This window comes from Ambystoma mexicanum, chromosome 9 (assembly GCF_040938575.1).
Source record: "Ambystoma mexicanum isolate Mex_15411 chromosome 9, UKY_AmexF1_1, whole genome shotgun sequence".
Lineage (NCBI taxonomy): Eukaryota > Metazoa > Chordata > Amphibia > Caudata > Ambystomatidae > Ambystoma > Ambystoma mexicanum.
Genome location: NC_090931.1, coordinates 1,327,217,650 through 1,327,230,517, shown reverse-complemented (window position 1 = coordinate 1,327,230,517; position 12,868 = coordinate 1,327,217,650). Strand labels below are relative to the sequence as shown.

At 44.9% G+C, this 12,868-nt stretch overlaps 1 protein-coding gene across 2 annotated transcripts in view; it reads right to left on the bottom strand.

Moving 5' to 3' along the window:
- TFCP2L1 (transcription factor CP2 like 1) overlaps positions 1 to 12,868 on the bottom strand; it is a 119,143-nt gene that overhangs the window by 66,678 nt on the left and 39,597 nt on the right. The window contains exons 3-4 of one of the 2 annotated variants that reach the window (XM_069616736.1): positions 2,447 to 2,523; positions 1,560 to 1,665 (exon numbers count right to left, since the gene is read on the bottom strand). The exons of the other annotated variant lie outside the window; for it this stretch is intronic. Coding sequence (XP_069472837.1) covers positions 1,560 to 1,665; positions 2,447 to 2,523 — 183 coding nt within the window. The remainder of the gene's footprint in view (positions 1 to 1,559; positions 1,666 to 2,446; positions 2,524 to 12,868) is intronic. 2 annotated transcript variants of the gene reach the window in all.

The window sequence follows — 12,868 nt, the reverse complement described above, 5'->3', positions numbered from 1 at the left end:
GCAAGAGCCAAAGACGTAAGAAACTTGCAGTTAAAGCACAATGTGATACACCCAAGATCTTGGGTCGTCCAAGCAACGATGGAATGTGCTCTGTGGTAAGAGGACCATCTAGGACACTACTACTCCATGCACTAGAGTTCAGTATTAAAAGGACTGCATACAATACAAAAATGTCTAAAACAGAATGTGCAAATAAGCGAGGACAGAAGTAGATTAATGTAAAAAAAAAAGGGGCAAGTTCCTTGGCCCCAAAGTCAAATGTAAAGAGAAAGACAATGCTGCTACTAAAATCTTCCACACGTGGACTGATCCGGTACCCTTCCACCACAAAGCAAGCTCCAGCATATTGTGAGGACATCAGCTCATTTATTACGTTTTTCAACCATAGTAAAATATAAACTGGTTAGGATGATAGTAAGTACCCTAACCATTTGGCAATCAAGCTAACATATCAGTCCTTTAGGTGCACACGCGACAGTAGTATATTGCTTATATGGAGGGTACTCAAATCTAATGAAGCCACGATCAATTAAGTATGTAGAAAGCTTTTTTAATATCATTCACAAGACAGAGTGGGTGGCTATGCACAGGCTGACCCCAGGATTTCATTTGACAAATAATTCACACTCCCATTTCCCCCCACCCTCCCCTCCCCTCCTGCCTACACCTTGGCCTCAACTCACTTGGATCACAGGTCTCGTTCATTTGTGAACACCTGCTGCCACCACCTCCACACCCACATACCCAATGAGAACACCATTTCCTTTGGTTCTAGAGATGGCAGTAAATGCGTTTGTGCCTTCCGGAAGGAATTTTAGGAATAGCATTTACCTCGTGCCTCCTGGAGAAGATGTAAAGCTGCCATTCAGCCCTCCAGTTGGTCTGTGGCCACATATTGTAGGAAGGGTCACATTGAAAGACCATAGGCACGAGGCTTTGCTACACTGAAAACCAGCAAGTAATAAAATCCAGGTGTCTGACCCATACCACCATTTATATCAAGAGATAAATTGACACAGAATACATCACTCTCAAACTAGAGTGATGAAAGGGTGTACATTCAAATAGCAAGAATTAGAGCAGGCAAGCTTTACTCTGCGATTCAAGCCACAGTGAGAAGGGCGTGCATTGCCAGTACAACAAACAGTAAAGCGATTTGAGTAAAAAATAATGTTCACATCTGCAGGTATTCTTTGCACAAAGATAGCGTCCAGTGAACGTTTTCACTTTAAATCTTAATAGACCACCTGCCCCTACAGGTATAAATGGTGACCTTTGGAATTGCCATAGGTGTTGCTTCAGAGGTCAAAGCAAACATTAAATGCCATACAGGACGAAAAACAATGAGACCAATTTGGCCAGACAGTCAAAAACACAACAAAAGGAATGCCACCAACATCGTAGCAAGGCAGTATGGAGCGTATTTAAAGATTTGGACAAGAGCTTCTAGTTAATAGCAGATTTTTGGCACTGCATAGTCTCCCTCCTACACAAGCAGTGCTTCAGTAAATACTCATGGGACCAAAAAAATATACATATTGTAAATGGATTAGACATACCCAAGTCAAGAATCCGGTCCCCTGGGCGGCTCCACCTCCAGCCTTCTAGCTGCTGGTGCTCCGTATATTGTAAACGACGATCGTGGAAAACTACACGAATGATGCTCTTATGAAAAGAACAATCAAAAACAAGTGAGCTACAGAAAATGACAATGAAATGAGAACAGGAGTTGGAACATGGGAAAGGAGGATTCACAATCACAAAAACAATCACCAATAGCGGGTCAAATTGATACTCCGATCCATGAAACCCAACTAATCCATGCCAGAGCTTTGTGGACAATGTACTTTAAACACTAGATAAATGTGATGCCCCAAGCAAGTTGCGCACCCAGCCCCGTCTTTTGAAAAGTGATTCTTTTGACCTCGACAGAGATCGCATCTCTGAAGGAATATCAAAGTACAGCTACACTTGTTGCAACAAGACCATATATCTTTGCTCGTCCTTACCCTCTCCCTGCAAACCTAACCTACACGAATTTTCAGAGAAAGTATAAATGGTTCAAAGAACCATAACCAGTCAATGGCCTTGTACGGGCTAAATGTTTCAACCAATTATGTTATCTGTCTAAGCTCATGGTCTTTTCATTCCATAGCCACATACTGGCACACATGGTTATGGTTCTAGGCTGGGGTTGGTTAGCCTAGTAGTGCCAGTATATGCAGCTGTTCCACTTGCTCTCAAGTCAATCCGCACATACCTGGCCATACCCAGAGATACCCTTTGCTAACTGGTATAAATGGTTCACCTTTATAGTAGGACCCCGCTGCACAAAGAACAGCAGAAAAAGGTGCATGCTAAACCTGTATTTAAAATGGGAACTGAGTCTTCATTTTAACCACTGGCATCACTGTGGGTGAACCTCGAGACCATTGTCCAATCTTACCTTTATGTATTTTCCATTTAAATCTTGATATTCTCCCAACTTCCTGTTGTCAAGGAGCCGGATTTCATAAGACTGACCTACAGGATTAAGGGAAATTTACAAGCGTTAATATTTTAATTATGAGTCTATACGAGGTGCAACTTAAAATGCGTGTTAAAATCATGGACGTACTTAGATAGTGGTTACTTTGGCAACAGGGTAAATATTCACAAGTCTCTCCGGGGGATTAGCTAATTTTCTACACTCCTTATAGGAGCAAGTGGGATGGTTGATGAAGGGGGAAGGATCTATATGGTTTGCGATTTTAAGAAGCAGTGGATGGATATTTTTCAGCAAAAGAAAAATGGTGTGCAGCTTACTGTATAGACATTCTATATAGGTTGATGGAGGTCTACGTAAATCTAAGGAGAGGTTGGTGTGACCTTTATGGTCTTGTGAATTTGTTCACTACATTGTGCCGCTTGACACTCCGAGGGGTACTCAGATAAGGGCAACGACAGTGACGTCATGTAGGGGGTCACAATTGCAACCCCTTGGGTCTCCCTCGCTACCCTTAAAAAAGCAGTGACCCTAAATAAATTGCTAGACTCTTAGACTTCAGGGGTGAATCACTTCCCGTCATGTCACTTCGGGGCTGGGTTAAAGGTCATCACTTCCTGTGATGTCATAGGTCAAGGGTAGTGCGATTTCACTTCTGCTACTCCTGGCATTTGGTGAAATGATGTACCTGGAGAAGGAGGAGGCACGATATAAGATCTGGCTCAAGCCATGCACTGGGCTCACTTCGTCAGATGTGGTCCTGATGACTCTGCAGGAGATGCGAAGGTTCTAGTTGCACTTTTTGCTTAGTGAGTTTATATCAAAGTGAGCAAGTTGAGTTTTGCAACCAGCTCATAAGGGTCAACTGGGCAAAGTGTGGTACACGAATCCGAGTGATTGCCCGTGGCTGAAATTACCGCAGGCAAATCGTTCACATGAGAAGGGTGCGAACTACCAAAGGTTTGCACCTTTCTCATGCGAACACATACAAACTCCCACAACACACCCATAACACTCCCCCACCCACAGCACCCCCCCGCCCCCACATAAACAACTTGTCTTCAACACTGGGTTCCTGCAGCGCCAGTTCCCTTTCACTTCTGTGAACGGGAACCGGCGCTGCAGGGTCCTTTTCTTTTTAAACGGAAGGCTGCGGGGGTGTCCCCCGCATCCCCCTCTCACTATACCATGCAGTATAGTGAGCAGGGGACACCCCAGCAGCCACCGTTTATTTTTTATAATGCTACCAAAGGTTCAAACTTTTGGTGTTCTAACCTTAGGTGCTAGCATTTTTAGAACAAAAGGTTCATGCAAACCTTTTGATGCGGGAAAATCGTCCTAAAGCGTGGTACTTGACTGGTTACAGGCTAGGTGATCTAGCCTGGAAATTCAGACGGGTAGAAGCAGAATTTTGATCTGGCATGCATCAACCAGGCTTTGCTGATTAACAGTAGTCATTGTGGGGTAAGTGGGATTGGATGGGCATTCCACCCCACAGGTGCAAAGCTAGCAAAGGATGGCAGCTAGGTGGCCAATGGCACGTGGTTTAGATTGGTGGTTCAAAGCAATTAACCCCTACGGTTGTGTAAAAAGGATGGGTGGGTGAGAACCAAAGGACATGGTTTGCGTTAAGTGAGTGTTGCCTGAAGGAACTTGTACTTCCATCAATGTTGGATGGAAAGGTGCACTACTAGGCCCTTAAACGTGCTGCCAGAGGACGGGCTTCAGCAAGTGGGATAGTTCTTACGAAAAACCTCTACAGTGGTATTTATGAGAGTTATTTAAGCATAGGTTTTTGCAAGTGAAGTACACCAGTATGAATCCCAAGGTGGCTATGGGGATGAATTGCCAAATATCAGCTTTTGTTTTGACTGATCTACTAGATATCAATTTAACGGGCATCGCCTTAGATGTTGCAAGTAATTGTGTGGTGTACTGTAGTACTATGGCGTGAATGTGTTTTTGTATACTGCTAGCCACCAACACATGGTCACTTGAACGCTGTTGAGGAGCGGCTTTGTGGTTATGTGCTGTGCAAAGCAATTTAAGCACTTTATGCAGGCAGTCCTTTGGGGGACATCTGGCCTTCAGAACCCTTAGCCACAATGCAGAAAAATGAATGAGACGGTGAAGAACCATGCCCTTATGGCCAGAGTCCAGCTGCACTGTAGGACTTATGGAAAACCGAATACATGCCCTTGTGTCCGGCATGTGAGGGGTTCGTGGGGGTTGCATAATGTCCACCTCCAGTACCATGCAGATTAAACATCTTCAGGCAATGGTACAGCCACAAAGGTCCAGCTCAGCAAACTGATAACCAACCCTTTGCATTTTACTCCCTTGAAAACATTTGATGTTCACTTAACTATGTTTAATGGGTAATGCGACCCCCCCCCGATGTCGCATAACCAACCCCTGCGCGTCCAATAGGTCTGACAGAGCAAATTATGACCTAGTCCACTACTGCAATTATGCTGCCAGGAACCTCCAGTGAAAGAAGACCTTTACTTGAGGGCGGGTAGAAGCCATAACCACTTGAGCAACACACTGTTGGCGAATATTCCCCAAATGTAAGCAGTTGCTAGGTTCTGTAAGGGTGCAACCATGTATAAATCATTCCCATTGGAAAAGAGACCAGACACTGCACGATTAGAACATGCATTCCACTTCTAGGTGATCAGTCTGTTATTAGCTCTGCCAAATAACGGATCCAAGAAAAGGGGGCTTCAGTGGGAGGGGGTATTGCCCATTTATGTGGGTCCATGCCATGCTCAGCACTGGGGCAGTGACTAGCTCTCCGACAAGCACTGTCGGGATCAAAGGACTATTCTACCAATGGAAACCAAAGAGGTGAAGTAAGACTGAATGTTCATTAAGAAATCAAAAAGGCATCAGGTTGGGAGTGGGGGGGGTGGGGGATTGAGGGGGGCAGTCAGGCCTTTCCAAAATCCAGACTGTAGAGGATTACTAGACTTGCCCTTCAATTCCACCAGAGTTGGAGGATCCCCTTTCCCAGTCCAACCCCCCCCACCCCACCCTCTCGAACTCCCATTTAGCATTCGCTGCTAGGAGGACCTCCTCTCCTTCACAAAGGCCCTCAAAACTACAGCAACCTGGCGAAATACCCCGCTCCCTTTCAGGACACCTAGGCCTCGACACTGTCAATGCCTCTCCAGAGCAAGTGTAATTTTGGAGCAAACCGGACAAAGTGATGATGGCCACAACAAAAGCAAAGCTCCAACTGATGCTCAAGCTACGTAGTTATGCACCACCAGCCACAGACCGTCCCACGAATTTGCCTCCATACTCAAACACAAGGCGCAACATCACTGCCATCAGAATGCAGCTATGTCCACTGACAATAGAATTCAGTCTAGCTGGATACAGAACGAGTCTCTCGCACAAACTCTCCTGGCCCCGCTCTGCACCCATCCACGTGCCTGACCATCACGGGTTGCTGGGAGGAATCAGCCATTCAACCTACCTCCCAATTTGATCAATGTATTCTAACACTTCCCATACCTTGGACTTTAGTCCCACCCCCCACAATTCCAACGAGGCCTTGGTGCTATATAAATGACAAACTTCTACTTTAAGTGACCTGGAAAGTTGGTGCAAGTAGTCTAGAGCGCAGTGTGTCACTCCTCGACCCACTTAGCAGGCAGGCCCTGCGGACTCGGTTGTCGGCCTGGGCCAACAGATCTGCAGGCCTGTGTCAATGATAGAGGGCAGCATGTGGCTCCCAGCCAGGTCTAGCAGCCCCTGTTACAGCCAGGATCCAACGCATCAGCACTGGAGCATCACCAACAGGCTTGTCAGAGGGTGGCACAATAGAGTGGAGGGATTTGGAAAGTGTCCTGTAATAAGTGAGTAACAGAGGGGGAGGGGTGGGAAGGCTGGTAAGCAAGAGTGGCAACAAAGACTTGAGCTCATATGGCAAGGCAGGTTGGGCAGCCAATGTTGCAAGGGGAAAGGTTACCCTAGCCAAGGTTAACACCTTGGTTACCTCCTCATTTGTCAAAGAGCGGCCCTAATCCCCATACAGCTCAAATAGAGTACACAGTCCTTCTCTCCCCAACTTGATTTGCCACACTGAAATCTGGTATAGCTGTACCTCAGTTAAACCCCATTTGATATATTGGAAAAAACTGCCTATCTTGATAATGGCATTTACCACAGCTTGCCGGGTCTCACTGTAGTCATTTAAAAAAAGTCACAGCAGGCGAAAAAAAGCAAATAAAACAATTTTAAAACTGCATTTAAAAAAAAAAACATTTCCCCATGGCAAATAAACTCCCTGCCCTCTTCCGAAATAGTCTGGCCAGTTGTTGCGGTCATTTACCACTTCATACTTGGTCTTCCACTTCAAACATTCCCTTACGTCACTGTATTCCCCTACCTCCACCCCCAACTAACCATATCCGATTGACAAAGTAAGATGTAATTAAATAAAATGTTTGACGAAGCAACTAGAATTTTTTTTTAGGCGATGAGGGTGAGGGGGAAATATCGTCTTGGAAAGTGATAACTCGTGCATAGCACTGGCATATCAGAATGGAGGGTTGGTAATGAGGGGGGGGGGTGGGTTTAGGGTGTACTAATGGGCTTTCTGAAAAGGGCCAGAGAAAGGTTGCAGTAGTAGAAGTTCGTGGGTGCAGCAGTGGGAGAACGTAAAAGGAAGGAATAATTTGAATCTGCATTCCTTAAACAAATTATACACTTTTGTTATAAAATTACTGTAGCAGGGTACTTTAGGGTGATCAAATGCGTAACTCCAGGTCATCCAATTACCACTGGGGTTGTGGTGTACTGAACAAAAATACTACAATTCCCAGAATGCATTCATCTGTTAATGAAAACCCAGATCTGGATAACACGTGCTCAGGTTACACGAGACATCTTGCCAAACTAGGTTTGCCAAGTGGCAAAAAGAAGTTCATTGGTATAAGGTTTTTCCCCCTACTTCGGTTTGTTGCTTCCCCATTAAGTTTTTTAGCAAAAGGCCAAGGAGTTGGAAAAATGTGAAGGGCGGGGGATATTGCACGGGGTATTGCACCTAATAAGGGTTACTTTCAGGGCTCGCTGTTGTGTAACAGATTAACAAATCCAACGTCTGTGGTGAAAAAGAACTTTGTTGCTACTTTAGGTATTGAGATCCTATGCTCGTCTACCTTCACGAGTTGCCTAGTGTTATAGTAGTGTCATACAATAAGGTGCTCGCATTATTGGCAGCTTTTGGCATCGCATACCAGCACAATTTGTACATAGATTTTCACATGGTTCTTGGACCACATTAGCCATTTAATCAACTCGTATGGCACATCTACATGACGTGCTAGATCACACCAGTGTTCTGACACACTGATGGCACTCAAATAATCAGGGCCTAGTCTGCGCAACCAGGGTTCAAACTGGTTGCGTTGCATGGTCACATTCCAAATATTTTGCACATGAGCTATTCACCCAGCATGCAATTTAACGTTCTATGCATAGGAACTCGCACCATTAGGCACCTGTTGCCATCACATGCCTAGTACGCATTACATGTTCTATACATAACAAACCTAGATATGTTATAGGTACTCGACAATACACCAGGCTTTCCCCTTAAATGCTCCTGCACTACCACTTGGCAGACATTTGTATACTTAGTCTAGGAACTCGGATCAGAACACGACTGCTTAGTCCAACTAATTATCAAATCTTTCCCATAACACTAGTGTCAAAGAACCATTTGTACCCATAGCTGGCAGCGGCCTCCTCTTCACCAGCAGCACTTTCCCGTGATTTCACACCCTACTTTTATTGTAGCATTTGCTACGGCCTCCCGGAGCCATTCTCTTGCTACAGTTTCAATTGAGAGCAACATAGGATTACGCAAAAGCCATTGACGCTTTTGCAGAAGCACCATGTTCATTTTCACAGTGGGACACGGGAAAACTATTTCTGTTTCCAATATTGTTGTATACATGGACTACAAGTTAAGGTATTTAAATTGCCATCACAATTATATTGAGGGGCGACTGCAGTGCAGGAGCAATGTGTTCACATGGCGCAATATGGTCTAGAAACTGCCCTGGGAATTGCCACAACCAAAATCCTACTGCAGATAGATCAGGTGATGCTCTGACCACACCACCAATAAAAAGTAGAGCAAATTAGTTGAATTCAAGTCTGCTGGTTAAACTGCCTTTCTAGGTCATGTTGTACTCGGGCATAGACATTGCCCCACCAATTTCATACGCTTTAAAATTCAAATGCACGTGGTTCAGTGTCTGTGCCACGAGAGCCAAGGTTGCAGTATGTCAGAACTGGTTACAGGGAAGGTTGGCATCCTAGGCAGGATTCAAGGGGGCGTGTATGCTGGTAAACAGCAGTGCCTGGTCACTAGTGCTGCAAGAGACCAGAGGTCCCATGCTTCCAACTGCGGATCAAGTGCTGGCCATCGATTGACATGTTTAACATAGATCACATTCATGTCAAACTTACAAAGGCCATGGGCCATTATAGATTATGGTCATGCTCTAACACTGCATAGAGCTACAGCTGGCTGCACCCTCAAACTAATGCATCATACCATTTATCCCATTTCTAGCCCCACATTGGTTATGAAGGCAGTACCAACATGCCATTACAATGGGGGTGATCTTTGTACACCGTTCCAGGCACTTCCATATTCCCAGATTCACAAGACCTGAAAGTCTGGTGCGAAGTGCGCAAACAGAAATCCATGCGATCAGACATAGGCCTCGCGTGCCTGCATTCTGCCATCTGGAGACGAGCATTCGACGTGATGGAAATTAGACGGCTGCACATCATGCTAGAGACAAGTGCCATTTTAGCATGACCATGGCACTCCGGTTAGGGTAAAGCAGGGCACAAGCCCAAAAATAAACTTGTGTAGACATGGGAAATTAATTTGCCAGGAAGTGCGTAGCATTAACTAACCATTTTGCAGCTGATGACTAGAGTACCCAAGCATATAATCGTGCCTGGCAAATGCCAATACTATTACACGAGCCAAAACTGCTTTGCCAATGCTTCCATGAAGGACATGCATAGTGCACAAATCAAGGCTCTGAAGGTAGACCTGGTTAAGACCCGTTTAATTACACCAGTAGTGCATCAAAAGCTCCAACTATGAGAAGACTGCTTTGAGAAAACACTGGCAGGTACTTCAAACAAAGGTTCATGGTATGGCTCCATACCGTTTGCTTAAAGATCCCACAAAGTTCTTGGCGGTGGGGGTTAGAATTACCATGGGTAGGCAAAGAAACATTACCCAACCACTTATGAGGTACACTTGTAACACTTCTCCCTAGCTGTAAGTGTTCGCTTAAAGGTGGGACACTCAAATCAACATCTAAAACGAAATGTGCAAATTATGCATTCAAATTGTCCTTGCTTCAGGACTCGGGAAGAAGGAAAACTTGCCTTTCAGAAAGGAACATAAAACTAGCCGAGAGCTTAGTTCCCCTCTAGCATTGCTGGCAAAGTACAACTGGTGACCAATTTAAGCTGAAGAATCTGTATTCCTAACATTTTTCACAGCTGAATGCTTAATAGTGCAAACCAACTTCAACACCAGCCTCGAAACACATCCGTGCTACAGATCCAACCTCTGAAAAGTTGGCAGTTGCCGTCCACCCGCCTGTTCCCTCGACAGGACCTGGTCAAATACAATTTTTCTAGCAGTTTTGTATTTAGAGTTGGTTATAAATCCAGTCCTCGGTCTTCCACTGTATGGCGAAATGCAAGGCTAACAATATTGAGTGCCCCCTTGCCAACAAATGGGAAATCCTGCATATACCAAAATGCATTGGTCTGATCCAGGGGACCAAGTGTACTGAAAAAAGTAGTGGAACTAAGGTCTCAGCCAGGGAGAGGGTAGGCAGAAGCATAGTGCAACATGTAACAAGTTGTTGCGGCTGGTCATTGCAATAGGAAGGGCTCCTAACTTTACACTTATACAAGGACACGAATGGACATCAAGTAAAGGAATGGTAAACAGTAAGGGTAACATTGCTTCAGACAGTCCCGCTCACTGGTCTGATCTAGGTTAAAGCTGCAAAGGAAAAAGCTATACATGTTTCAAATGCTGTAGTTTTGTATCCACGATGCACTTGCACAGTAAAAGTAATGCGTTACTTAAAAACTGGGTTGGTTTGCCCTCCAAGCTTGCTGGAAGCCATGTACGTTTTAAGTGACCACCAACTTAAATGGTTTTGCCTTTCATCCTTAAAGCCAAGGAAGCTGCCATTGCTGGTTAAAAAGGAGTGCACTTGTAATTTCTGTGCAGAGATTAAGTGAGCCAGTGGCAGAGAAGCAGACTTCATCCAGTCATGTACGTGTATACACTACAGTTCATTTTCTTTAACGTTAGACTACCAAAATATAGAACGCAAGGCAGGCGAGCTTTGGCAAAGCAGACATTTGTGGCTTGTGTAAGCATTTGCCAGGCACTGCCATGATACGGCAACAGCTGGAAAATGAGACGATAGCAGTGCCTGGCATCTTGCCATCCAAAACCTACCCACAAACCAAAAAGCTCAGTACTGGCCCCAGTGCTCTGTGTGCGATTTTTGGATGCCCGCCACGCTCTGTAGACTACACACCAATACCAGAATGCAAAGGAGGAAAGTAACAGTGGCAATGACGGAGAATAGTTGCTCGTGTACTCGTCCCTTTCTCTGGGGGACGGGGATCAATGTTTGCAGGGTTCTGCTACGTTTGAAAGAGACAAAGATCTACACTTCAGCAAATCAGGAAACCGGTTGTATTGTGTTTAGGGCTGCGCCAGGTACGGCGCGAGTCTTGAATAGGTGCTGGCGTCGTGCCAGTCACTCGAGGTCATGTTAACTATCAGTCAATATTAGTGAGTGGCTCACTAATAGAAAGTCATTGACCAACACTTCTCATTGTGTGAGCTGGCAGCGACCTTTATCTGCAGCGCCATGTGCACTGTAGAGTTGGCTGTGTGTCCATGCTTGTTTGACAGGACCCAATGCCAGAAACCGACCCAAAATCTAGTGGCTGAAGACGCTTGGTTAAGACTGGTTTCATTACAGCTGTAGACCATTTACAGCTACAATTAACACCAAGAATTCTGCTAAGACTGCCAGAACAAATCTTGCGCAAACTAGCGCACAGGTCACACAAAAATGTTAGAAGGCGCAGGTAATGTCCATGGGGGTCGGGGAGGGGCACCCACAAGCTTTGTTTCCCTCCTCACAGGTCCCTCTCCCAACTACACTCCCAATGCAATAGTTTCCCGTAGGGGGTAATTGGAATACGGCAGTTGGACATCTGCCTGCTTGTGCCTTGAATCCACTGTGCAATACATGGGATATGGGGGGGGGTGGGCAATAGCATTGTAATACAGTTTAGAATATTATTTTTAGTTCAATTGGCGATTTACTGGGTTTAATCAAGAAGTTTGAAAGACACGACGAGCCTGACCCTTGCACTTTATTGTGGGTCAGTGAATATGAATATGCTTTGAGATTAAATAGCTGAAGGAAGGGTGCAGCCTTTCAGTTTAACATAGGAATGTTAACAGCAGCTTCAACTGCTTGCCAGTCCCAGGAGGAAGAGAACGAGGACTAGAGCGCCATGTTAGAGCTATGTGGTATGATCCCCAGTGCTATCCGCGATGAACTCCACTTGTCTAGAACCTGAAAAACAGTAATATTGAGGAGGCAATAGACATAGGGGAGCAGGAGGTTTTGCCACAAACAATTGACTGCGACGCAAAACAGGATGTACAAGTTAGTGCAGAGTCGTGCAACCAATGACACTAGCCATTTACATGGTCATCCACACTCAAATTGAAGCACTGGATTTTTTTGATTACATCTTTGCTCGAACACTGAACACATACATAAGGAAGTGACCGCACATAAAAGTATGAAAGGGGATAATGTGACAATGAAGCCAAAATTGCTAACGTGGTATGTCCAACATGTATAATAAAGGAAACCAAGCATGACAAACGTGCGAAACAAAGAAACCCCTCAGGTCAGGAAGAAAGGGCGTCGGTCCTAAATGTGTTCAGCGCGCCCGCGATGGGGGCACTTATTATCCGAAGACCAAACTAATAATGGTTGGTGATTGAAGCTACACTCAGCAGGAAATACAAAGAAAATAAAAACAAATTACAAGAAAAGCAACGGTCAACTTCGACACTAACCAGATGGAAAGGAGGAGTTGCATTGAAATAGATGAAATATCCAAGACAACTACGAAGCCTAAATTAACTGGTGAAGAGAAAGAAAAAAATTACGCCTCCAAACCCGATTGTATGGTAACAAAATAAATGCCAATATATAAATATGAGAGCTATGTGTACAGGTGCTGGTCACGAAGGGATAAGACCTGAAGACG